This window comes from Terrapene carolina, unplaced genomic scaffold, assembly GCF_002925995.2.
Source record: "Terrapene carolina triunguis isolate 2854851 unplaced genomic scaffold, T_m_triunguis-2.0 Scaffold194, whole genome shotgun sequence".
Taxonomy (NCBI): domain Eukaryota; kingdom Metazoa; phylum Chordata; order Testudines; family Emydidae; genus Terrapene; species Terrapene triunguis.
Window position 1 is genome coordinate 12,181,850 of NW_020664545.1, and position 23,426 is coordinate 12,205,275.

The following is a 23,426-nucleotide window of genomic DNA, read 5'->3' on the forward strand; positions in this document are numbered from 1 at the left end:
TCCCAACATTCTGTTTGTTTTTTTGACTGCTGCTGCACATTGAGTGGATGTTTTCCGAGAACTATCCACAATGACTCCAAGATCTTTCCTGAGTGGAAATGATGGGGTCTAAATTAGCTGTTCCCTGTGTGTAAACGGTCTGACTGGGTTCCGAATTCAATCCCTCATCTGAAGGGGTAATGTTAAGCCTGAGAGCGAAGAGGCAAACTCAGTCGCTGGGCTGGGTCACTCCACGCCTCTGGGGCATGGGCCCACGTACCACGGCGCTCAGAGCGATACGCTTTGGGAGGTAGACGCGGCGGCCGGGTGTGCTTTTCTTTTTAATGTCAGTTTTAATAAAATTATTGTACAGAGCCCAAAAAAGTCAAAATAGTGCAAAACATCTCACTGTCATGCATCCATGTTTACCATTGTTTGCTCCAGTTCAGGTACGGACAGACACACGGGCCAGCGCTGACAGAGGTGCTACAGGAGCCGAAGTGACGGTGGTTTTAGTTTCAATCACATGCCGACCGGAAGTTCTCGAAGGGGCGTGTCGGAGAGGGAGCCCGGGGAACGGGTCTTGTGTTCCAGTAGCCGTAGGGCTCAGCGGGGGCCGAGCTGGCCGTGCTGCAGGCGGGGATGAGGTCAGTCTGTGCAGGGGGGAGAGGTGGGGAACTGCCAGGGCTGCTGCCTTGCAGCCCTTTGGGTGGCAGGGCGGGAGGAAAAGGGGTGTAAACATTGAACTGAAACAGGTGTGAGCAGCTACCACTTTGGTCCCAGGCAAGTACTACAAAAAGGACGGGAGGTTGAGGGCACAGGGGAGAGGCTGAGGTCTGGCCGCCCTGTCTGGGAAAGGGCATCGCAGGACTCCAGCCAGGAGGTGGGAGACAGGAGCTGCGCAGGGTCAGCATCCCTAACCCGAGTTCACATTCCCAGGGAGAGAGAACCGCCGCTTTGACATCAGCCAGGGTGGAATAAACCCAAAGGGAAATTTACCCCCTAGTGCGTGGGGTTCTTCACCCCCCTAGGCCTGCTCCAGCCCACTGGGGTTCTTTGCATAGCTCCCTGCGGCACCTAAGAGGGTCCCCTGGGCCAGAGCAATCCCATTGTCCATCTCTGTTCCCACCTGCACGCTTGTGGGGTCTCCTTGCTTGCATCTTGTCCCCTTGCTATGGGCTCGGGCTGCTGTATGGGGCTAGGTCACTACCCCTTCCTCCTGCCCTGTGTGGGGAAAGGAGCCTCTTGCTCCTGGCCTTTGCCTCCTCTCAACGCTGGCTGGAGGCCTGCTCCTGCCCTGGCTGCACCCTGTGCCCAGCTGTGGGCTGAGGGGTACAGCAGGGTTGGGCTGTTAAGGAACAGGGCGTGGGAGTGAGCCCCCAATCCTCTGGGCACGGGCCCTGCCAGCTCCTTGTTCTCCTAGGGTCCCTGCCCCAACGTCTGCTTTGTCCCAATCTCTGCTGGGCAGGGCCTGCTGCTCCGTGGCCTCTGTCCCTGCTGGGAATTGTCCTATGCTCCCACGGGAATGGGGTGGGGGATGGGATGGGTTGAAGCTGTGGCCTAGCCGATCCTGAGGCCTGGGTAAATCACATCAATGTTCTCCGCCTCCCCAGTCTCCTTCCCCCTCCCTGGCTGCAGCCCACCGCGGTGTGGGGTGCTGTGCTGGGTGCTAGAATGTATCGGCCACTGCAGGGCTGTGCCCGCTGCCCCGTTCAGCGCCCACCCTGCAACAGCTGGGACTCGGTCCCCTGGCTCCCCGTCCCCATCCCTTTCCAGCTGCTCGCGTTTCCCCTGACGCCGATTCGGGGGGGGGGGGGGGGGGGGGGGGGTTGGGGCGGGGGGGGGCGGGACCCGGCACCCCCCCCCCCCCGAGCGGTTGTGGGTTTTGTTGGGGGGAAACGTAACCCCGGGTGTGCAATGAGGCTCTGGGGCTCACCCCCCCCTTCCTGAGCCAGGGACCTGTGCACACTACAGCCCTGCCTGGCGCTGCTTTGGGGCCCTGGGTGTCATTACCCCCCGACCTTTAGAAACCAGCTGGGGGTAGAGGGAAGCAGCATCTGCGGTGTGAATTCTGCCAGTGGGGGTGGGCGCTCTGCCCCCACGTGACGGGTGTGTATGGGGGCTGGGGCAGGATTGGAGCAGGTTCAATCTCTTCGGTTGTGGGATTCACACACTTGGGGGCCTGTGACAGGACAGAGGGGCCGTCTCCAATCGGCCCCCCATGGCTTGTGACCTTGCTCAAGCTCCCCCCCCCCCCCCTTCAATGCCAGTCCCAGGCTGCACCGGGAGCCCTGCTGGCAGGGCCGAGCCCTGCCCCGGCAGACTGGCTGGCAGCTTGGAAAACCTGAGCTCCTTCCTGGCCGTGATACAACACTGCAGAGGGCCCAGCTGTCCCTTGGGGATTGGGGGTGGGGGAATGTCTAAATCCAGCTGTGGGGGGAGGATGGGTGTTAGGTGTCAAAATGAGCTTGGCCTTTAGCCCTGAAACCAGCCCTACCTCTGCTAGCCCCCCTGGTGCATCTGGCTGGGGAGGCCCAGCTACCAGCCCCTCTGCTCAGCATGGGGCTGGGGTTGAAATGAGGGGGGGGGGGGGGGGGGCAGCTGCTCTTGGCGCTGCAGGGGCCGGCGGGGGGGGGGGGGAACAGGGGGTGGGGGGGGGGGGGGGGGGATATTAAAACTCCCTAGCTATTAAGAGATCAGGAAGGGGGGGGGCAGAGTCCCACAGCGGCTAGTAGTGGTTCTTGCCCCTTCCTCTTGGGTATCCGCTTCTGGCCATGGTCCGAGCCAGGAGCTTGCACTGGACTCTGTTCTTGGAGGCTCTGAAGGGGCTGGTGGGTGTTTACAGAGTCGGGGGCAGCTGCCTGGGTTTGGGGTTCCTCTCTAAGGGGAGGGGGCTGGGACCAGGCTGTGCCTTTGCCGGGGGTGGGGGGAGGACTGAGGGCCCATGGACGAGTGAGCAGGGCACGGGGCTGGGGGCAGTGCCCTGGGTCACACAGGCTGCACCTCCGTCCCCTGCGCCGTATGGCCATGGTCTGACGCGATAGCCCTTCGGAGCTGTTGCAGTCGGGTAAAGAACACGGAAAAACTGTCTGTATTTACAGCTATTTACATATTTACAGAGCTGTCTGCAGGGGCCAGGCCGTCCCGCCCCCTCTCCCCGGGCACAGCTCCCTGGTGCAACTCAAACCACAGCTGCCAGGCTGCCAAGGCTGGTACCTGGCAGGGCAGGGAGGGGGGCACTGGGGCCTGTGCGTGGAGGCTGCTGTGCCCCCATTCTGCCTGCGGGGAGGTAGACAGTTGCATGCCACGGACAGGGACGAGAGGCCTGCGCTGGCGCGAGGAGCAGCGGGTTGGGCCTCCCCCCATCACGCTGGGCCTAGCCGCGTTGCATGGGCATCGCAGTGCCTGGTCTGAATCAAGCCCTTAGAGGGGGTGGGTGGGGAGCCTCCTGTCACTCGGGGCCCCTCGTCAGCGGGGGCTGGGGCACGGCTCCTGCATGTGGCCAGAGCTGGCACTGCGTAAGCAGGGCCCAGGCGGTGCTGAGTCACTGGGGCTGCTGGGAGTGAGCATAAGAGACGCTGGGGAGGTTGGCACCAAGCCCTGGCCCAGGGCCCCAAGAGGGGTTAGCTCTGCCTCTGGCCTGACCTGCGGCTGTTCTGCCTACAGGATCCGGCCTTCCTGGACAGCTGCTGCCCACGGAGCCGGGCCAGGCTTTCCGTGGCAGGGGCGTGGTAGCTGCTGGCTCTGGCTGGGGCCTGAAATCCTCTGAGCGCAGAGCACACCCTTCCCCCGGGCTCAGCTGCGTGCCCAGGCCTCTCTGCCGGGGCCGCGGCAAAGACGCTGGAGCCCACCCTGGCCTATGGGCCCCTTGCACTCGGCTCTGCTAAATCAGGAAGTGCTGCCCCTGGGCCTGGCCCCACTGCTGTGCCCCTTCCACGGCTGGGCGTGACCGTGGGCGAAGGTCGTCTGACCCCCCTGGCCAGCGGCGCACGTGGGGGCGGGAAGGGCTGGAAGCTGCCATGCAGGTGGGGATGGGGTCCCACGAGGCTGCCGGGAAGGGATGGGGCATGGAAGAGGGCGGCGTGGTCCCTGCCGGAAAGCGAGGGCGTTGGCACTCTCCTGGGTAGAGGAGGGGGTTTCACTCCGGCTGGCAGCGCAGGGCTCACAGGGCCATGGCTCGGCCAGCCACGCACAGCGGATGGGGGGCTCTTGGCACAGCTGGGCTCTGGCTGTGCCAGGGAGCAGATAAAGCCCACGCACCTCCCCCCGCGCTCTGAGCGTCGCTGGGGAACAGGCCCGAGCCCTGGCCCTGCGGCCAGGCCGGGAGCAGCGGGAGCTCTCCCGGGTGGGGGGCAGCGAAGGGTTTAGGGCCCTTGCAGCGGTACGTGCAGAGCAAGCAGGGGCAGGGGGCAGGGATCTTTGCCCCACTGCTTTTCAAGCACCCTGGGCCAGTGTGGGAGTCCCGCCGCCTACCGTCTGGGAGCCCTCCCTTCCCCCCCCCCCAACTCAGCACGAGGCCAAGGCAGGAATCATGGGCCTGTGCCGCTCTCCCCGGTGGAACCAGGGCTGGGAGAAATATTTTGCCTTTTATCCTGTAAAGTGACCCAACCTCCTCAGGTGCCTCCCCTTGTCCCACCTGCTGCAGCTAACTCACTTGCACCCAGGCTGCGGCCCCATTTTCACTCCCTCTCGCCTCCACCGGCCGGGCGTTTACTCACCTGCTCCCCCACGCAGGACGGCAAGGACAGGCCCTTGACCCTGAGTCCCCGCTTTGCTGCACCTTCTCGCCCAGGGAGGCTACCCTGCTTCAGCCCCCCAGGAAGGGCTGCCTGCGGGGAGGGGGGGAGATGGGGTTTGCACATCCCTGTCCCAATGCAGGCGCTGCCTGGGAGGGACGCTGGCTCTGCAGCTGCCCGGCAGGATCCTATTGCTAACTGGGAGCGGGACCAGTTCCTAGCAGCACAAGGCGCTGCCTCCTCCCAGCTGCGCTGGTCTCTGAGCCTGCCGGGGAGGGAGGGTAGAGCTGGGATCCGGGTTCCTTAGCGTGACGCCGCCCCATGTGTGTGTAGCCCCGTGGCAGGGTCCTGGCAGTGGTCCTGGTTCACATCTCCCCTGCCCTGCTTTCCTGCTAGCACCCTCCTGCTGCTGGCCTGGGTGGACGAGCTCGGCCCCAGCCCTGCTGTCTGGCCTCAGACTAAGCTGCTCTGAGCCACCTGCCCAGGGCTTGGCTAGAGCGGACTCAGCTTGTGGCACGCTATGGACTCCCAGAGCCGCCAGCTGGAGCAGGCTGACGCTGGCCTGTGTGTGGCCTTAGCAGCCACGCTCCTTGAAGGGAGCCCGGCTCAACCTCCCTGTGCCCATTGCTGCCTGGCTCATCTCTAGTGCCGAATGAGGTTGCCATGACCACAGGGCAGTTTGAACACGTGATGCTGCCTCCTGCTGGAGGGAATCAACCTACTCAACAATGTGGCATGTCCCCTATACTGCTACCAGCTAGGGTGATTCTCCTGGAGCTCAGGGATGAGTGTGGGGGGGCTGGGATCTAGCCTTGCTTCCCCTTGGAAGCTGAGGGCAGTGCTGTGCCAACCTTGTGGCCATACTGGGTGGCTCACGTTTGTTCAAACGCTCCTGCCTCACGGTTAGCTCCAGGCCTCGGCTTCTGCCTCTCCCAGCATCTGTCGTGACAGAAACAGGTTCAGGAAGAGGCGCTAAGTCCACCCCTGCCAGCAGTGAGGGCAGCTTGCGCTCCCTGGGGGCTGCATCTTCCCTGCCCCGTGGCAGCTGGAGCAGTGCCCTTGAGCTGCAGCCCAGGGATGCAGGGAGGGGCACAGAGTGCCTGCTTCGATCCTTGGCACTGGGAAGCAGGAGCCTGCTTGTGGCAAGGGCTTCCCGGAGGGGGGGGCTCCCTTCCCTATCTGGTGGGGGGGGCTGTGGACGACCTGTATGGCTTTTACGTGGCTGGAGGATGCTGTAGAAAAGGGGCAGGAGGGGGGTGGTGCTGGGGACGTTCTACACCTGCTGAGGCCCTTAACTGCTGCCTTCCTCGGCCGAGCGCGTGTCCGACTTGAGCTTGACGAACTCCTTGGCCACCTCGTCGTTGTTGCGCTGCGAGAGGATGCGCAGGACGGTGAGGCCCGTGTCGTCCATGTGGATGCGCCGGCCCAGGGGCAGCCAGCAGGCGCAGCTGCCCCGATGCACGATGTCCTTGAGCTGTAGCACAGCGATGCCCACCGTGCGGTCCTCCCGGGCGAAGCAGTAGTCCTTGACGCACACCTGCACCTCGTAGCACTCGGGGCCCGTCTCACTGCTCAGGGTGCTGCGCGGGAGGGAAGAGGACGGACACGGTTACCGGCCCCGCCCGCTGCATGCACCGGGGCACTGGCGCTTCGCTGCCCAGGAATCAGCCTAGGGCTGGGGGAACTGCAGGGCGGAGCAGGTCACCAGCAGGAAGGAATGTGGCCCCCAGGCCCTGGGACGCTGGTGGTTGCCTCTCCCTGGCAGCTGTTGGGTCCCCAACAGCAGGTGTGTGGACAGTGGGGGTTGTGCCCCAGCCCAGTGTGGCCTTCTGTGGCTCTGAGAGAAGGGAAAACGCTGCTGACCGCAAGGTGAGGTTCCCAAAGGCTGGAGGAGCCACAGCCACTCCAGGGCTAAAAACTTCTTACCAGAAACCAAACCTGGTGCTGTGAGCGCTTCAGTGGAACAGCAGCTGGCTGAATAATTAATTGTAACTAATAATCACTAGGGAACAATGGCAACAATTCATAGTGATGGTCACGTTTCATGGAGTCTGACTCCAGCGATGGCAGAGCAACGTGGGGAGAAAAATTCAATTTTTCGGACTTTGGAAACGGTGCTGCAGTGCCTCATGGGAGCTGTAGTTCAGGTGCCTCACGCTCCCATTCTACTCTACAGGCAGGGCTCCCCGGCTGGACTACAACTCCCACAGTATCCCTCCTTACAGCGAGGAAGCAGAGCATCATGGGAGCCCCAGCCGTGGTGACTCATGGGAGAAATAGTTCAGGAGTTTCATGGGCCCATTCTCTTCTATAGGTGGGTCTCCCTGCCTGGACTACATCTCCCATAGTGTACCATGGTCTCCCTCTTGGCGGGAGAGAGGTGGTGCATCATGGGAGATATAGTCCCAGTGCTCTGTGCAGAACACAGACCATTTTTGTGAAAAATTTCATTTAGTCGAAAACCCAGTTTGCCATCAAAAATCATCTTAGACAGACCATTTTTGACCAGCCCGAGGTGGCACTTTGAACAGCATGGCGCCCCCTAGTGCATCAGCTGACTCAGAGAGCAGCACAGCCATCACTGAATCACCCCCTCCCACGTGCAGCTCATTTTCCACTGCAGCCCAGCCCAGCCCAGCCCAGCCCTGCTTCGCTCATAAGATCTTGGTCTATCGGGGGAGGGGGTGGAACTGAAATGTGTGTCAAAGCCACTCACAACTGGAAGCTTTCATTGTATTTGGGGGCCCAGCTGTTGTTCTTGGACTTGGTGGCAAATTTCCTCTTCTTGTCGCTGAGATGGGGCCCGATGATGTTGACCTCGATGAAGGGCCGGAAGATGCCGGACGTCTGCCACTTGAGGTCATTAGCAGCTACGACTGCAAGAAAGAAAAGGGTGCGTCAGCTGGCGGCTTGGGGCCACGGGGAGGATGGGGGGCACTGGGAGGGCCGGAGGGAAGGGGGCAGCCCAGACCAGGCAGTGCTGTCTGCTCCTGGCCTTTGGCAACTGAAATGTCAATGTGGCCACAGGTGATTCACTCCTGCCCATCCCCCAACAACCCTGGCGGCAGGGCAGCGTCCTGGGCTGGCCACGTAGGGCTATTGAAGGGGTTCGGGCATGTGCATGTCCCCAAAGAGCCAGGAGGGTACCCCTGTGTGACGAAGTGGGACTGTTCTTAATGTTTTCTCTGAATACTGTGTGGGTGCCTCAGTTTCCCCTAGGCATTTCTTAAGTCTCTAGGTGGTGGGATAAAGGCCAGTGTGCATAAATAGCCGACACTCTGTCTCCTAGCAACAAATGGCCGGGGCCCTTCCCCCCTGCAAGGGGATAGCTAAAGGTGAACAAAGAGATCAGGTGACCTCCTGGCCCGGGAAAGAGACAAAGACCAGAAAGAAGGGGCTGGAGGGGGTTTCAGTTTGGAGCTGGCTGGGGACGGGGAGTGAGTGCAGACGGGGTTGTCTGGCTCGCTGGGCCCCAGAATGGACCCGGCTGAGGGATCCCGTTCTTTGTACCTACAAGCTCTGTTTTAGACCGTGTTCCTGTCATCTAATAAACCTCTGTTTTACTGGCTGGCTAAGAGTCACGTCTGACTGCGAAGTGGGGGTGCAGGACCCTCTGGCTTCCCCGCCTGGGCGGACTCACTGTGGGAAGCGCACGGAGGGGCATATGCTGAATGCTCCAAGATCAGACCCAGGAAGGTGAAGCCGTGTAAGCTTCTTGCCCTGAAGACAGTCTGCTCCGAGGGAAAGGAGGCTCCCCAACGTCCTGACTGGCTTTGTGGGGAGCAATTCCAGAGCATCGCCCGGGGACTCCGTGACACCCTGCCCCCCCCTGTGCTCAGAGCGCTGGGCATGCCCCACGCCGGGTACCAACCTTTGACAGTGACTTTGTGTTCCCCGGTGCCAGGGTGAGTGAAGAGCTCCACGTGGATCGACACCTCCCCGACCGGGTCATCCACGCCAGCTCCTGCTCCGCAACGGCAAGGCAAGGCGTGAGCCCCCCCTCCAGCCAAGCACACGGCAGGCCAAGTTGGGCCCACCCTGCTGGAGGAATCAGGTCACCAGCTTGGGCAGCCAGGAGACAACGGCTCATGGGTTCCCCCCGCCACATGTTCAGCAGTGTTTTCCTGTTCCCCTTCCTGCCCACTGCCAGCGTGAGCCGGCCCGGGGGCTGTGGAGAGACAGCTGCAGCCTTCCCCTCACTCCAAGCAGGGCCCCGGTGAAAGGAGCACGGTGGTCGTCCCATTGTCCTCGCATGGCTGGAGTGTCTCTGGGGCTGTCGCTACCCTGGTGCCTGGATCGTGCCTCGCACAACATGAGGCTGCTCTCGGTTTGCATGGGAAGGTGCGGCGCTAATGCCCGTGTCATGGCCAAGTTGCACCCGGCAAGGCAGTGGCAGAACCAGGCCTAGAACCCAGGAGTCCTGAGCCCGCACTTCTCCCACTCTGCTGTGCGGCGCCAGACGCCCAGGCAGCCCTGCGCACGCGACAGCCCAGCCCGCCTAGGAACCGTCTCCTCACTGCAGAGGCTGAAAGCGTCGCCTTGCCAATGCATTCAGAATGATGTGCAGGAGCCAGCACCCCGCTCTCCGCCCGTCGGCCAGGGCAGGAGCGGGGTTCATGGCTCTTTTCACCATGAACCGTAGAAAACGGCAGAGCCCAAGCTAATTGCAATAATAAAATTGCTCCGTTATTGAGCCATAAGTCACAGGGGGCAGCTCACGGCTTTGGGGACGGGACGGGACGGGCTCCATACCCTGTAGCTCAGCTGGGGGCTGAGGCCGGGCCTCTGGGCAGGACTGGGCAGGAGACTGAGTGAGGGCCAATTACGACGTTTTTGTTCTTTTCTAATGAGTCCCTGGGAAGAGACTCGACTTCGGCCGCAGGAAGGTTGGGCTCAGCGAGTGAGGCTGCTCCATCCCCACCTACTACATGGTGCCCCGGAGCGGAGGAGGCTGGCCGTGGGGCCGGGGGGCTCCTGTCCCAGAGAGCTACCAGGGGAGAGCCCTGCTAAGGTGTGAAGTTATTGACATAATCTGGGACCACATAGAACATGGTTGCAACCAAAGTCCTGTAGTGGCACCAAATCTTGTATAAAGGGGGTCAAATGGGGTGTCTAAGACAAGGTTATGGTCTGCTGGTTATAATTATGTTGTCTATATGTGTGTATCAATTTTGTAGTTGAAGTTATGAATATTGGCTCTATACTGTCTGTATTTCAAACTTATGCTATGCTTCTGGGAGACATCCCAGACACGTTGGTGTTAGCTCTGCCTAGCCTGCTTGATGGCCCATTAAGGACCATCAGCTATACAATTGACCCATTGAGAGAAGGCAAATATGCCTTGAGACTCAGCAAAGTATGCAGGAACTGGCCCATGTGACTCCAGACTCCATTTTGCTGTAATTTTCCACAGTAAGGACAAAGAGGTGTTCTTACACCTGGAAAAGACTATAAAAAGGCTAATGCCTCTCCTCCATCTTGTCTTCAATCCTGCTTCTGACCTCTGGAGGAACTTTGCTACAAACTGAAGCTCTGGACAAAGGACTGATGACCCATCCCAGCTGGGAATGTACTCCAGAGACTTAATTAGAACCTGCAGTTTCTATCACTGCTACAAGCCTGAACCAAGAACTTTGCCATTCCTGTATGTAATTGATTCCATTTAACCAGTTCTAGCTCTCATCTCGATCTTTTTCCTTTTATGAATAAACCTTTAGATTTTAGATTCTAAAGGATTGGCAACAGCGTGATTTGTGGGTAAGATCTGATTTGTATATTGACCTGGGGCTGGGGCTTGGTCCTTTGGGATTGGGAGAACCTTTTTTCTTTTATTGGGGTATTGGTTTTCATAACCATTTATCCCCATAACGAGTGGCCCTGGTGGGAAACTGGAGTGTTTAAGGGAATTGCTTGTGTGATTTGTGGTTAGCCAGTGGGGTGAGACCAAAGTCCTCTTTGTCTGGCTGGTTTGGTTTGCCTTAGAGGTGGAAAAACCCCAGCCTAGGGCTGTAACTGCCCTGTTTTAGCAATTTGACCTGAATTGGCCCTCTCAGTTGGGTCCCGCCAGAACTGCATCGTCCCATAAGGACACACAGGCAGCCCCAGAGTCGGAGCGCTCTCGCTGACAGCTCTGCTGAGCTGTGGGGGAGCAGGAGGGGGGAGTCTTATCGGCTAAGCTGAGCCCACCCGTCACGTTTCACCGGGGGCTGCTTGGATCCATCAGCCTAGATCCTGCCTGATTTTTGGCAGCAGCTTCTCCTTGACAATCCCCGTCACCTCCAGTAGCCCAGAATGCCACAGTCCCAGACTAGCAGCGCACAAGCTCATGTGACCTGAGCCCACCAGCACCTCCCCAGCCCATCCCCCAGCTCCCCCACACCCTATCCTACCCCACAAAGGCTGCCTCCCTCTTTACCCCACAGGCAAAGCCTGACTTGCAAGACGGCTCACGGTCCAGACAGGGTTCCCTGGGGCTCTGCATGCAGGTGGGGGGAGGGGGAGGGGGAGGGGAGAGAGGCTGGGGGCAGGTGCATGATGAACAATTCAGTCCAACTGGGGAGGGTGTGGAGGGAAGACATTTAAATGGCGGCGGGGGAGGGAATCTTCCAAACCATCATGGAAAACAACCCGGGCGGAGAAGGAAAGGCTAACGCGGGAACCGTCCTGTTCTGCAGGGCTTGAGTCTGATGAGCAAAGACCATGGATCGCAGAGCCGGAGTCCCTCGCCAGCCCCAATGGGAATCCAGCTCCCCAGGATTAGGGCGAGGTACAGCTGGCTGGGGGGGGGGGGGGGCATTGTGCATGGGCCTTTACTGACTTGCCTGGGTTGGTGACGGGGGGGCAGAAAGAGGGGAGCAGTGAGACCGCCTTTGAGGGGGTCCACACTGAAGGCCCCCCCCTTGTTGCGGAAGGGGTCACTCTCTGCCTCTATCCCACGCAGCCACGTTGCTCAAACACACAGCGTGTGCCCTGGGCCCTGCAACCTAATGGCCAAATGGGTGCATGGTAGAGGATAACAGCCTACTACTGTTAACAGCTACCTGTAGCGCAAGTGGTAGAGGTTTGTGCTGCAGCACTGAAGCTGCTGGATTCAAATGACCTGTGGTGGACGGGAGGTGGCTGGCGCATACAGCTTCATCTCAAAGGTGGAGGTGATGGGACCGGGCCCCACAGCTACTCCAAAGGCAGTGGGGGTGGGGTGAGGGGGAACCTCTCTGGATCCATAGCCTTTGGCCCCTGCGTGCCAAACAGACGCACTCGTGTCTCTTTGTCTTTTCCCTCCAGATCTGCACCGAACTAAAACAATAACCCCCATCCCCCACCGGCCCCCGGAGTCACATGCTGAGACTCGCTCAGTCCATAAACCGAGGGAGGGAGGAGCGACCATCTCTGTGCTCAATGCAAGCATGGGAAACACACACCGCAGTGACCCCTGCGCCAGGCCAAATGGCACCAACACGCGAGGGCTGGAATGCAAGTGGCAGGGCCAAGCTGCATGGGGGGGGGGAATGGGGCAGCCCCACCCCCGCATTCTGATGCAGTCATTCCACTTGCTTAAGGCGGGCAGGACTTATTTGCACCCGGAGCAAGGCTAGTAAGAGTCTTCGTGAGGCTGGTGAGCCACTGGCCGCATCTGGGCCCCCTCGGCTCCGTTTGGAGCCTGGTGTTTAAAGGCTGAGGCAGGGCTGGGCTGGCTCTGATCTCTACCTCCCACACCCTGCCCCTGCTCCATTTTCTCCCCAAAGGTTTGGATCCTTGGAGGCAGCTGAGCTCCGGGAGGGAGCTCTCGGTTCCTCGCTGCAGCCATCTCATCGTGAGGGCGGGGAGGAGAAACCTCGTGCGGCTCCCCTTCACTTCCCACCCACGTGTGAGTGCTGTGAATGCCTGCGCTGGTGGGAGAGGGGGTCTGGCAGAGGCAGAATACGACCGAGCCCTTGGGTCCCTGGGATCAACGCCCAGTGACCTAGATTCACAGGCCAGAAGAGACCCCTGTGATCAGAGCACAGGCCTTAGAACGTTACCCACTGATTCCTGCATCCAGTCCACAGCTTGTGGTTGAGCTAGAGATCTTAGCTAGAGCCCCCCAGTCTAGGTGTAGAGACTCCAAGCGAATCCCTCGGTAGGCTGTTCCCGTGGTTAATGACCCTCCCTGGGGCCACCTCCGCAGCGAGCCAGTGAGACACACCACGGCTGGGTTTATCCTCAGTTAGGTGGCAAGTCAGCCCACTTCAACAGGACAAGTGCGGACTGAAGGCCAGCCCTCATCGAGTGAGGTGCCTTGGAGCATCTGGGCCTAGGAGTCTAGCCAGCGGCCAAGAAGGGACGACTTGAAGAGAGGGGAGTTGGGAAGAAGCGCCCATTTGTGGGGCCGAGGGAGGTTTGGGGTCTGGCTGGAAAGAAAGACACAGCCACCTCCTCTCTCCCCATCCCCAGCGGCCTTTTAGAGCAGGCATTCCCCAGCCCTGAATGAACAGGCCCCCATAAGCCACATGACACCCCCTCCCCATCCTCCCAGCTCTCCAGGCCTTTGCGCCCCAATCGGGGTTGGAGGGACTGTTACTAGCTCTGGCCGGTTGGAGGTGGGGGTGCTCAGGACGGGTGCATCAGGGTTCAGAAGTGTTAGACGTACCCTTCTCAGGATAAATTTCTTCACTAAGGGTAAACCTAATACCTTTTCCACCATGGACTAGTAAAAAGGTAAAAAGGAGAGAGACAGGGAAGAGAGAGGAAGGAGAGAGAGAAAGAGCACGTGTAAGGGAAGGCAAAGGGGAAACATTGAAAAATAGGGAGGAAAAACAACAGAGAAAGAGATCAGATCTCGCAGACAGGCGCCAGCTGCAGCTAGAGAATCCAAAACAAGACGTTACAGCGACATTGTGTTAGACAGCGGGGGGCGGGGGTGTGCTGGGAGCAGGACGCCTCCAGGAGGAGGGTCTGAGCAATTTGGGGCCAGCGTCAGCTGGGGTCCCCCGCGGTCTGTGGAATTTGCCAGCAGGCGTGGGCACTGCCCTGGCTGGGAGGGGGCTTGTTTCGCTGCATTGTTACTCCCGGATCCCTGGTGCTTTCGTACAGGTCATTACTGCCGGCTGGGGGCTAATTAGCACCGATTGGGAGGGCGGTTCTGTGGACACCTGTCCAACTAGCAAATGAATCACACGATCCACCACCAGTAATGAGGCACTGGAGCCCTGTGGATGCACATGGCCCTTGCCAAGGGGGAGCAGGCAGCATTACTATCTCCCAGCACAGCCCCTTCTGCACACCCCGCTCGGCCACCAGACGGGAGGCACAGACAGGACAAACTCCCCACGACGCCTGCCAGGGCTCCCCCCAGCCCCTGCAGTGCCTGGCCGGTGCCCATGCGGATGGAGCAATGGCACACACTGGAGGGCCTGCCTGCGCTGTTCAGCACTGGAATTCCTTCTGCTGTCTGGAGAGTCCCGTCCCTGACTCGGTTTCCCCTCCCCCAGTGGTCCGGGCCAGGGGGAGCTCCCTGTGCTAACCTGAAGCGGAACAGGCCTGGATGCAAGGCAGGAACCAGTGCTGGTGGCTGTGGCCTGGAAGAGGGACTGCATGTGGAGCTCCCAGTGACACAGCAGGGTTAACCCCTTCCGAGCTGGGCCCTGCACAGGGGGTCCATCCCCCAGTGCTCCTGGGGCATGCTGAAAATTTTATTTAAACATTTTTGAAAGTGGCCAGTGAGTTGGGGGGCCTGGCTGGAGGCACCCGGGGCCTGATTTTTGGGGGTGCTGGTGGCCCATAATGCCAAAGGGAGCTGGGGGGCTGGGTGCCTCTGACAATCAGGCACCAGGCTGAGCTCCCAAAAGCTGCGGCACCAAAACCAGTGGCTACCTTGGGAAGGCCCCCTACTGCCCCAGCGATGCCTCGGCTGTTGGTTCCCCTGGGCCTGGAGCCCGGGCATGCAGGACGCAGCCAGCACAGCTACTATTCCTGGGAGTCCTGCAGGATCCCTTTGCACGGCCCCCCAGATTCCCCTGCTGTGTGTGCGCCGTAGTGCATGTAGCACTTAGAACAGGGGCCAGGCTGCTGGCCTGGGGGCTCTCGGCCCGTCTCCCTAGCGGGTGGCATAGCAGTGCCAGGGCAAAGATGCCCCGCCACCGATGCCCCCTGCCCACCAACTCTCCAGCACCCCAGGCAGGGCAGCGGAAGGGCTGCGTCCTTTGTGTGCTGATGCCCCACTGCAGCTCGAGTCCTATTTCACTGCTACCCGAGGAAGAGCAGGATGCACCCACAGCAGGTGCCCTCCCCACAGGCATGCCCGGCATGCCGGGTGGCACCCAGTGCACTGGGCTGGGCAGATGCCCCCATCCCGGATGCACCCAAGACATTGGGTGGAGGTACCCAGGACACCAGTCAAGCAGGTGGACGCAGTGGCTGTGGCAGCCCTTGGCGGGCGCTGTGTGAAGGGGGCCGTGGTGTCTCTTACCCTGAGACGACTGGGTCTGCACGAAGGTTTTGATGAGCAGGTCGGTGGCCTGCGTGTACAGAGACAGGGCGTAACGCAGCGACTGCAGGTCGGGGCTCTTCTCCAGGAAGGTTTTCTTCAGCCCCACTCCTCCCGCATGGAAATATTGCTGTGGGGGGGGGGGGGAGATGGAGGAGACCGGGTCAGGAGGGAGCCATGTGGGGTTTCTGGGCACGGGTGGGCATGGCTGGACAGCCACCCGAGGAGCCAGCATGGTGAGCAATCTACTGTGGGCACAGTCCCAGAACACCCCAGCAGGGAGGTCTCTGCTTCTCGTCCGTGCCACGGTGCTGTCGTGGGCAGATGGGGCATTCTGCTGCAGTTCCCTGGCTGGATGGTGCAGGGACCTCTTATGTCGCCACGCCCAGAGACGGGGGCTTCGCCAGACTGCATTTATCCCACCCGTTAGCAGGAGGGAAAGGTGGGCAGGCAGCCGGCCAGGTGCAGGGGAGACGGCACGGATTTACCTTGATGGTGTCCAGGGCCAGCTCCACCACGGCGCACTGCTTGGGGGTCAGGCTCTTGGCCTCCTCACGCACCATGTGGTCCTGAAACGAACGAGTCACTCAGTGACAGCCAGGGCTGTATCACGCCAGTTCCCAGCCAGTCAGAGCCCGGACGGTGTGCCTGCCTCCTCCCCCACTCCCTCACGAAGGTGGGGTGACAGGTGATTGATGCTTTAGGGAGGACAGGTGACTGATGTCTCGCAGTTACTAAACCAGATCCTTTTAATGGTGCTTCATTAGCCTGGTTTCTTGCTTTATATTAACGCCGTCTCTGATAAGCTAAAGAGACTTCCAGGTGCTACTCCTATATGCCGGCGTTACAATCACTGGCTAATTGACCTCTGGGGAGGAGCAGCCTCACCCAGCGATTAACTAGACCCGCGCTGTCCCATTCCTTTTACCTTCAGTTTGGACAGCTGCCCCAGCTCCTTGGCCGCATTGAAGATCATCTGGGTGCCCTGCAGCGCACAAGAGAGAGAACAAACGGCAAAGAGGCTTGAAAGCGATCCTGCCCTGTGCTGGCTGGCACTAGCGCCCGGAGGAGAGAACGGCTGGCAGGGGATCGCAGGGCAGTGCAGAGGAGGGACAATACTGGGGTATAGAATGGGGGGTGGGGGATGTGTGTGAATAGTGCCCTGTGGGTTTCCCTGCACTCATTTCACCAGCTCCCCCTGCCGTGAGCAGCCAACAGGCCTGGGGCTCCGCCCGGCAGACGGACCAGCCGGCATGTGGAAAAATGGACTCACCTATATTTGTGTCAAGGAAGCAGCGAGTTGGCAGCTCTCTGCCTGGCAGGGTCCCCAGGCCCCACCCCCTTTGGGACGTTTGGGACTCACGCGGGCTGATGTTAATGAACGCCCCCGGAGCATCAGGCCAAATGATTTGGGGGGTGGGGTGCGTGTGCAGCGCCCCCTCCACCCGCTGGGCTTGGAGAGTGCAAGGTGCTTGCCTTCCCTCCACTGCACGCGGCTCCGCCTCCCTTGCCTACTCCCACTGCACGGAGCTCGCACCCTGCCCAGGGCAGGTGTGGGCCTCTGGGGAGGAGGCCTAAGCCCCATACCCGACTCGCTGGTTACAAAGCAGCAGCTGCTCTCCCTGCCACCCCGTGCAGGCACCCGGTGGCTGCACTGGCCAGGCACGACTCCGGGCAGGAGGGGTGGAGTCCTTCCCTCCCTGACCTGCAGGCTGCCTAAGAGACGAGCCTTGGCCCCCGCCTGGATGGCCCCCCAGGACACTCGCTCACCTTCCATGGCCTACAAGGTGCCTTTCAGCCCCCCCAGCGCGTCTGAGTCACGATCTGACCCCCTGCCGCAGCATCCCCACCCCGGCTCCTGATTCTGACGTGCGTGAGTCCAACGTTCGCCCCAACCCCCCAGGGCCAACACGTGGGGCTCAGGATGGGGGCGGGGGAGGTCAGAGAGACAGTCTGACACCCACCTCGCTTCCCCCCTCCCCTCCGTCCCCACAGAGCAACGAGCCAGAGAGGGCAAAAAAAGAGAGGACGTTTAAACAGGAAAGGAGCGAGAGTAGGTGACGCGGGGCGGAGACACACAGGGGCTGGGAGGCGACACACAGGTGACAGGTTCCAGACTGGAGGAGGAAGGTCCAGCTTGCTGAGTTTTCAGGGACCAGCCTGGGCCCCCTGGGAGCCCTAAGGGGCCATGTGATGCTCACGCCTCTGAGCATCTTGCCTGCCTCCCTGACACCAGTTCTGTGCTATGGGCTCCTGATGCCAGTTTGGAGCGGGCACCCCTTGGCCACGCGCCGGTCGACAGGTTCATCAGAGCTGGGGCTCGTGAAAGCTGACATCCCTCGGGGGGGGATCTCACAGGGGAACAGTCCCCCCCCACCCAGTGCCCCTTTCAAAGGGCTGCTCCCCTCAGCCCCTCACAACAAAGGAAACCCAGCCCAGCCAGGCCTGGGGTGAATCAGGCTGCGGCCTGCATGTGGCGGGGTGGGCAGGAGAAGTCACTGCTCTCGGGCCCAGCTCACGGTCTGCAGGGCCCCCACGGAGCAGCTGAAGGAACGGCAACAACCTCCCTAGCGCCTCCCAGAGCCCTTCGCTCCCCCCAGTGACTGACAAACCCAGCTGCCCGTCCAGTGTGCAGTGGGGCGGACTAGGGCACCGCCCGAAAGTGGCTCACCCTGAGTCAGAGCCAGGAATGACTCCTGACCCCCAGTCCCCTGCTCTAACCACTAGGCCTCGTCCCTCCCAGAGCCAGGCAAGAACCCAGGTGTCCTGACCCCCATCTCCTGCTCTAACCACTAGACCCCACTTCCTTCTGCAGAGTTTGGATTGCTGGGCGAGCAGGGCCTAGCCCTGCATATACACCCTGCCCCAGTCAACAATGTTTCCATAGCCCTTGTCAGCAGATGGGCCCCCATTAACCCTCCCGTGCCGGCCTCACACCCCAGCATGCAGGCAGGTCAGCGAGCTGAGCCCCACTCAGCAGAGAGATCGACAAGACACTGTCCCTGGGGGGCACAGGACAGGGCAGGGGGGTGAGAAAACAACAGCACGAGGCACAGAGGACAGAGAGCAAAACCAAGCAGGCTTAGAATAAAAGAGTCTCCTTACATCCGTGTGACTGGGCAGCTTCACCCTGCTCTGGAGAGAGAACAGCATGGGATATAGTTATCATCGTCAGCAAAGCGACCCGGCCGAGGACGGACCCATCCCCCGGAGCACATCATCAGGGCCAAGCCCACCAGCCCGAGCGGGATCGGACCCCGTGTCCTCGCCTCTAGACGCAGCAAGCGTTGGGCCCAATTCGTTGCTGGGGTAAATTGGTGCTGTTTGTGTTGGCGCCACGGCACGCCAGCAGAGGAGCTGGCCCATGGTGCTCAGAGAGTTTTGTTCCACCCCCGAAATGGCTCCGCTGGCCGCTTGCAGACTTTAGGAAATACCTGTGATGAGGCCACCAGTTCTCACGCAGCCCCACCTGCAAGTGTGTGATGGCAGCTGCAGGAGGCAGTCTACCCTGGCCCCCCCCTCCCCATCACAGGTATTATGGGGCTCCGTTTGCTTTCCTGGGGTGAGTAGGGGGAAGCATCTGATGACGATACCCTTCCAGGGTCTCCAAGCCCTGTACAAGGCACTAATCCACCAAACTCTCACTACTTGTAGCCTTGTTTTACTACTGGGGAAACTGAGGTACACAGCAAGGCCATGGCTTTCTCGAGATCACATGGCAAATCAGTGGCAGAGCTGAAAAGAGCCCAGGAGTCCTGGCTCCCCGCCCCCTGCTGCTTCCCTCCCCAGCCCAGGTGAATGTTTCCAGGCACTCCACAGAGCCAGCGAAGAGCTGCGCCCATGGGCAGTGGTACTGTCACTCACGCTAGGGAGCTGGCTAGCCAGGGCTGCTGCGCTTTAGACAAAACCCATTGCAGGTGGGCATGAAAAGCCAGGCCAGGCCTGACCTGCCCCTGTCCCAGTGAGAGGCGCGATTTACCACCTGGGCTACGGCCTGCTGGGCAGAGCAAGCGTTTGGAGGACCTGGATTTCTGTGCCCACTTCTTGGCATCTGCTCCCATGCACAGCGGAGTGCCACAGGACTCCTGCCTTCCTCGCCTTGACGCTACAGGTCACTTTGCAGGAGCCGCTACTGGCTAGCCGGCCTCAGGAGCAGAAAGGCTCCCCCCACCTCAATATGGCATCAAATAGCCCCTCTGCTATGTGCGCACGCACACACGCACACACACACTCTCTCTCTCTTCCACTGTCTCCCAACCCAACACATGCTGCTCCACAAGTGGCCAGTTTACTACAGCAGACAGCAGCTCACTTCACAATGGCCTTGCCTGCCACTGCCGGCAGCTCGGGCCCTGCCGGGCGTGTGCCGCTGGGCTCGCTGGAGGTGCATCGGCCCTGGCATTCCGCAGAGGACGGGCTTTGCTGCCTTTCCCCCAAAGCCCCAGGGTTCCTCATTCTCCAGGACTCGGGGCCGTGGGCGGGCGGCTCTGTCCCCTCTAACCATAGGAGCCAGACCATGAAATCCACAGGAAGGGTAGGGCTGGGCTGTGGTACAGCCATGCAGATGCCTTGCTAGTGCCACAGCTGGGCCGACCCCCCTGCGGCTCATCTGACCTGCACCCACCTGCTCTGCTCCAGCTCCCGGGGGCCAGTTTCCCCTGGCCACGGCACGACACCGCCTCCCCAGCCTGGACGCCACATGCATGGGTATCCCCAGCCCACGCGAGATACACAGACTCCCCCCAAAACACCTACCCGTGTAACTGCTCATGCACACATACATCCCCGGGCAATACAGACCCAGACAACACAACACACAACTACACCTCTGTACGACAACACACACGCACAATGCACATCTGGACGACACAACATGTGAAGCACGACACCCAGGTCCCCAGGCAATAGGCAGCCGGGCTGGCAGACTGCTTTGAGCTGGGGAGGGGTGGGGGTGAGGCGATACACGGCTAGCGCAGACAGTCAAAGAAGCCAGAGGGCTAGTTACCTTCTCTGTCCCCTTGCCATGTTTTCTCAAGAGCGTCCCCTGCAGAAACAATGTCAGAAGTCGATCAATGGTCCAGAGAGGTGTGAGTGTGGAGGGGTGTGTGTGTGTGTGATCATTCGCTGGAGGGGAAGGATGCACTGACTGACCCTCCCCACCCCCCCCCTTCCCTCGCAGCCTGGGGGGCTTTGGCAGCTGGGGATACACAAGGGGAGGGAATGCCAAAGGAGGACATATGGCTGCTTCTCGCAACCTTCCCGTCCTGGGCTAGTCCCAGGCCTAACCTATGACGGTGACGGTGGGGGTGTGGCTGGGGGTGTTTGGGGGGGCCCTCAGGCACCTCCCCAGCAATCCAGGCAGCTTGGCAGGACGCTTGACACACAGCAGCATGGCAGGGCGGCTGCGCGTTCTCGCCCCAGAGCCTTGGCAGGATGGGCGCGGATTGGCATTGAAATGGGCCGGGCCCTGCCCTGGGAGCCCAGCTGGTGTCTGCCCACAGCGGCCCTTCCCTGCAGCGACAATACCTTGCCCGTCACTGCCTTAAGGCGGTCAGGCTCCTAACTCTGAGGGATTCACGGCCCGAGGTCAGGCCCCAGCTGTCAGACTCTGCCCCGGCCCCTGCTGCTCGGGGAGGCTGACAAGTCTGTGGGAGGGGGTGGAGTGGATCGGGGGGCACATCCCACCTGCCTGCTAGGCCTCTCCCACTGTGGGCCCCTGGAGGTGATCGTGGCATTGGACACAGCAAGGCAACAGTGCTGGGTGATGCTGCTTTTACAGCCAGCTAAAAAGGAGGGGAGGAGGCAGGGGTCCCAGCTGGTGAAGGAGGAGGGGGGCGTGCCCATTCCCAGCACAGGGGCGAGCTGCCAGATTCCTGTAGGAGTGTCCTTCGAAAGAGGTATCACAGCAGCACGGCTGGGATCATGCAAGACACCACAGCTGAGCTGGGGGAGCAGAGAGAGGGCAGTGGGGAAGTGGGCATCCAGAAAGGACAAAAATCCCCAGGTGGGATGGGGGCTCAGGAATCCACACTGCTGTACAGTGAGGGGAGCTGGAGAAGCCAAGCAGCAGAGGTCACATTGCCCTTGCAGGCGCCCTGCCCTGAGTGGCCTGCCCAGGACGGGGGGACACAAGCCGAAGGCGGCCTGCACTAGGCGTTCTTCTCTCCGGAGCTCCCTAGCAGAGAGCAGGCAAGGGGCCCGTGCCCATGCTGTAGGCCAGGTACCGCCTGCCTGGCCTCCACTCAGGGTCTTTAACCAGCCATCTCGTGCAAAGCTCCTCTTCCTACCCTAGCGACGGCGAGCCCCAGACGGACAATGGCGAGTCGCTCGGACGCAAAGTCATCCCCTTTAGAGAGCTACAGTCTCGGGGGGAGGATCAGCCCCGCACCGTCACCATCTCCTCAGCAGCTGAACAGCTAATGCCACAATTTGGTAGGACCCACCCAAAACACCAAGGGCTCTCAGCCTGCTGGCTGTGCCTAGCACTGGCTGCCTCTCCGGCAGAGAGCTAGGCTCCGTGTCCGGACCTGGGCTGGATCCCACACCGCAGGGACTAAACCTGAATAAGCATCTCAAACTCCAGCGGAAAGAAAAGGGGGCAAGGGGGGAATTCAGCACAGCAGGGGGCCGAAAAAGCTGTCTAGTCACAAAACAATATGAAGGGCATTAAAATGCCTGACACTGAACAGCCCTTCGCTAGTAGCATTTCCGACGCCCTCGCGAGCCCCAGACACTCACTATTAAAGCATTCCAGCTCCCACTTCCCCGGGTGACAGGGCTGCGCACTGAGCCAGCGGCAGAGCTGAGGATGGAACCCAGGCGTCCTGGCTTCCAGTCCCCTGCTCTAACCACTTGAGGCCATTGCCTGTGAAACGGAAGAAGTGACAATGCGCTTTGAACAGGCACCGATGACTGAAAAGTCAGGCGCTGGGCCTTGTGACCATCTGCTCAGAGGACAAATGCGTGTAGGGCACATAGGTAAATGCACTTGATTCACTCTCAGTGATCCTTCACTCAGTAATAACCCCTAGGACAGCCCTTACGTTTCCATTCAGACGCAGCTCAGTCTCGTCACCCACCTAGGGAAACCGAGGCCTGACGAGGGGCAGTGCCTCGCCCAAGGTCAAACGGACTGTCAGTGGCAGAGCGGGGAAGAGCTGGTTCTCACTCCCACGCTCTGAGCAGCAACCTAGGCCTGCCCCAGCCTGGTTTGCTAGCGATTGAAACGCTGCGACCCATTTGCCTTCCCCGCACCCCCTGGGCCAGGAAACGCAGAGGGGTTCAGTGCGGGAGTTCACACAGCCCCTCCCCCCAACCCCATCCCACTCCGCGCTGCTCTGAACACCAGCTGGACTGCAACCCTGCAGTGCCTGGGGCCCCCAGGTTCAAGGTTCCCGCCCCCCAGCCCTCTCTGCATCGCCCCAGTCCCCAGACTCATCCCCTTCTCCTAAAGGACAGAGCCCAGAGACACGGGTTGCTAACAGACCAAAGGGGCGTCACGCCGAGCCCCAGAAGAGGATGGAAAGGGCTCTTTGTTAGGAGTTGCAGGACAGTCCCTTAAATAGAGATGGGCCATTGCTGGGCTGCTTGGGCCTGGGAGGGAACCAGCCGCTTAGCCCCAATGCAGCACATGGCAAAGAAACCCACCAAAGCCCCCGCCAAGGGGCTTGTGGGCATGAGAATGCAGGTCCCATCACGGCCTCCATCACTAGGGCACCAGCCTGCTGCCGAGGCTGGTCGGAGGAGCTGTCCCTAGGGACCTCACATCTCTTCCTTCCACCCCCTTCTCCCTGCCACATTGTCCCCCAACCGGATCCAGCCACGGTGAGTGTCCACGGCGCTGCCCGGCCCCTGGGGGACAGGCTCGCCCTACAGATCTGGGCACAGGAGGCGGACGAGGAGCAGCTGAGCAACAGGGGGCGACAGAGGTGGGGTCACTAGAGGAGGGAGCGGGGGGGAGGGCGGGGAGGGGGCGCGGGCAGCCACACAAGACAATAACCGGCTGAGATCAGAACTGACACACAGCAGACAGACAGACAGACAGACAGGGAGCTGCCGTACTTACAATCATCTGCCATTGTGAGGGGAGCGGAACAATTGGAGAGAACAACCGTCACATGAGTGTCACGCACACCCGCCTTCCTGCCTCCCCTGTCCCCCACGGCCGGCCTCACCACCGCCAAACACCGGGCCCACTCCCCCCATGCACCCCCCCAGGAATAACCCCCCGGCAGACCCAGAGCGCC

The 23,426-nt window shown here is 60.8% G+C and overlaps 1 protein-coding gene across 1 annotated transcript in view; it reads right to left on the bottom strand.

The window, feature by feature from the left end:
* Positions 1–6,006: 6,006 nt before the first annotated feature.
* The window catches only part of UNC13A (unc-13 homolog A), an 82,079-nt gene continuing 64,659 nt past the window's right edge, over positions 6,007–23,426 (bottom strand). Inside the window, exons 37-46 of the mRNA XM_026655082.1 lie at positions 23,246–23,251; positions 20,186–20,224; positions 18,286–18,315; positions 16,109–16,165; positions 15,669–15,749; positions 15,163–15,310; positions 13,345–13,401; positions 8,587–8,679; positions 7,432–7,591; positions 6,007–6,295 (exon numbers count right to left, since the gene is read on the bottom strand). Coding sequence (XP_026510867.1) covers positions 6,007–6,295; positions 7,432–7,591; positions 8,587–8,679; positions 13,345–13,401; positions 15,163–15,310; positions 15,669–15,749; positions 16,109–16,165; positions 18,286–18,315; positions 20,186–20,224; positions 23,246–23,251 — 960 coding nt within the window. The remainder of the gene's footprint in view (positions 6,296–7,431; positions 7,592–8,586; positions 8,680–13,344; positions 13,402–15,162; positions 15,311–15,668; positions 15,750–16,108; positions 16,166–18,285; positions 18,316–20,185; positions 20,225–23,245; positions 23,252–23,426) is intronic.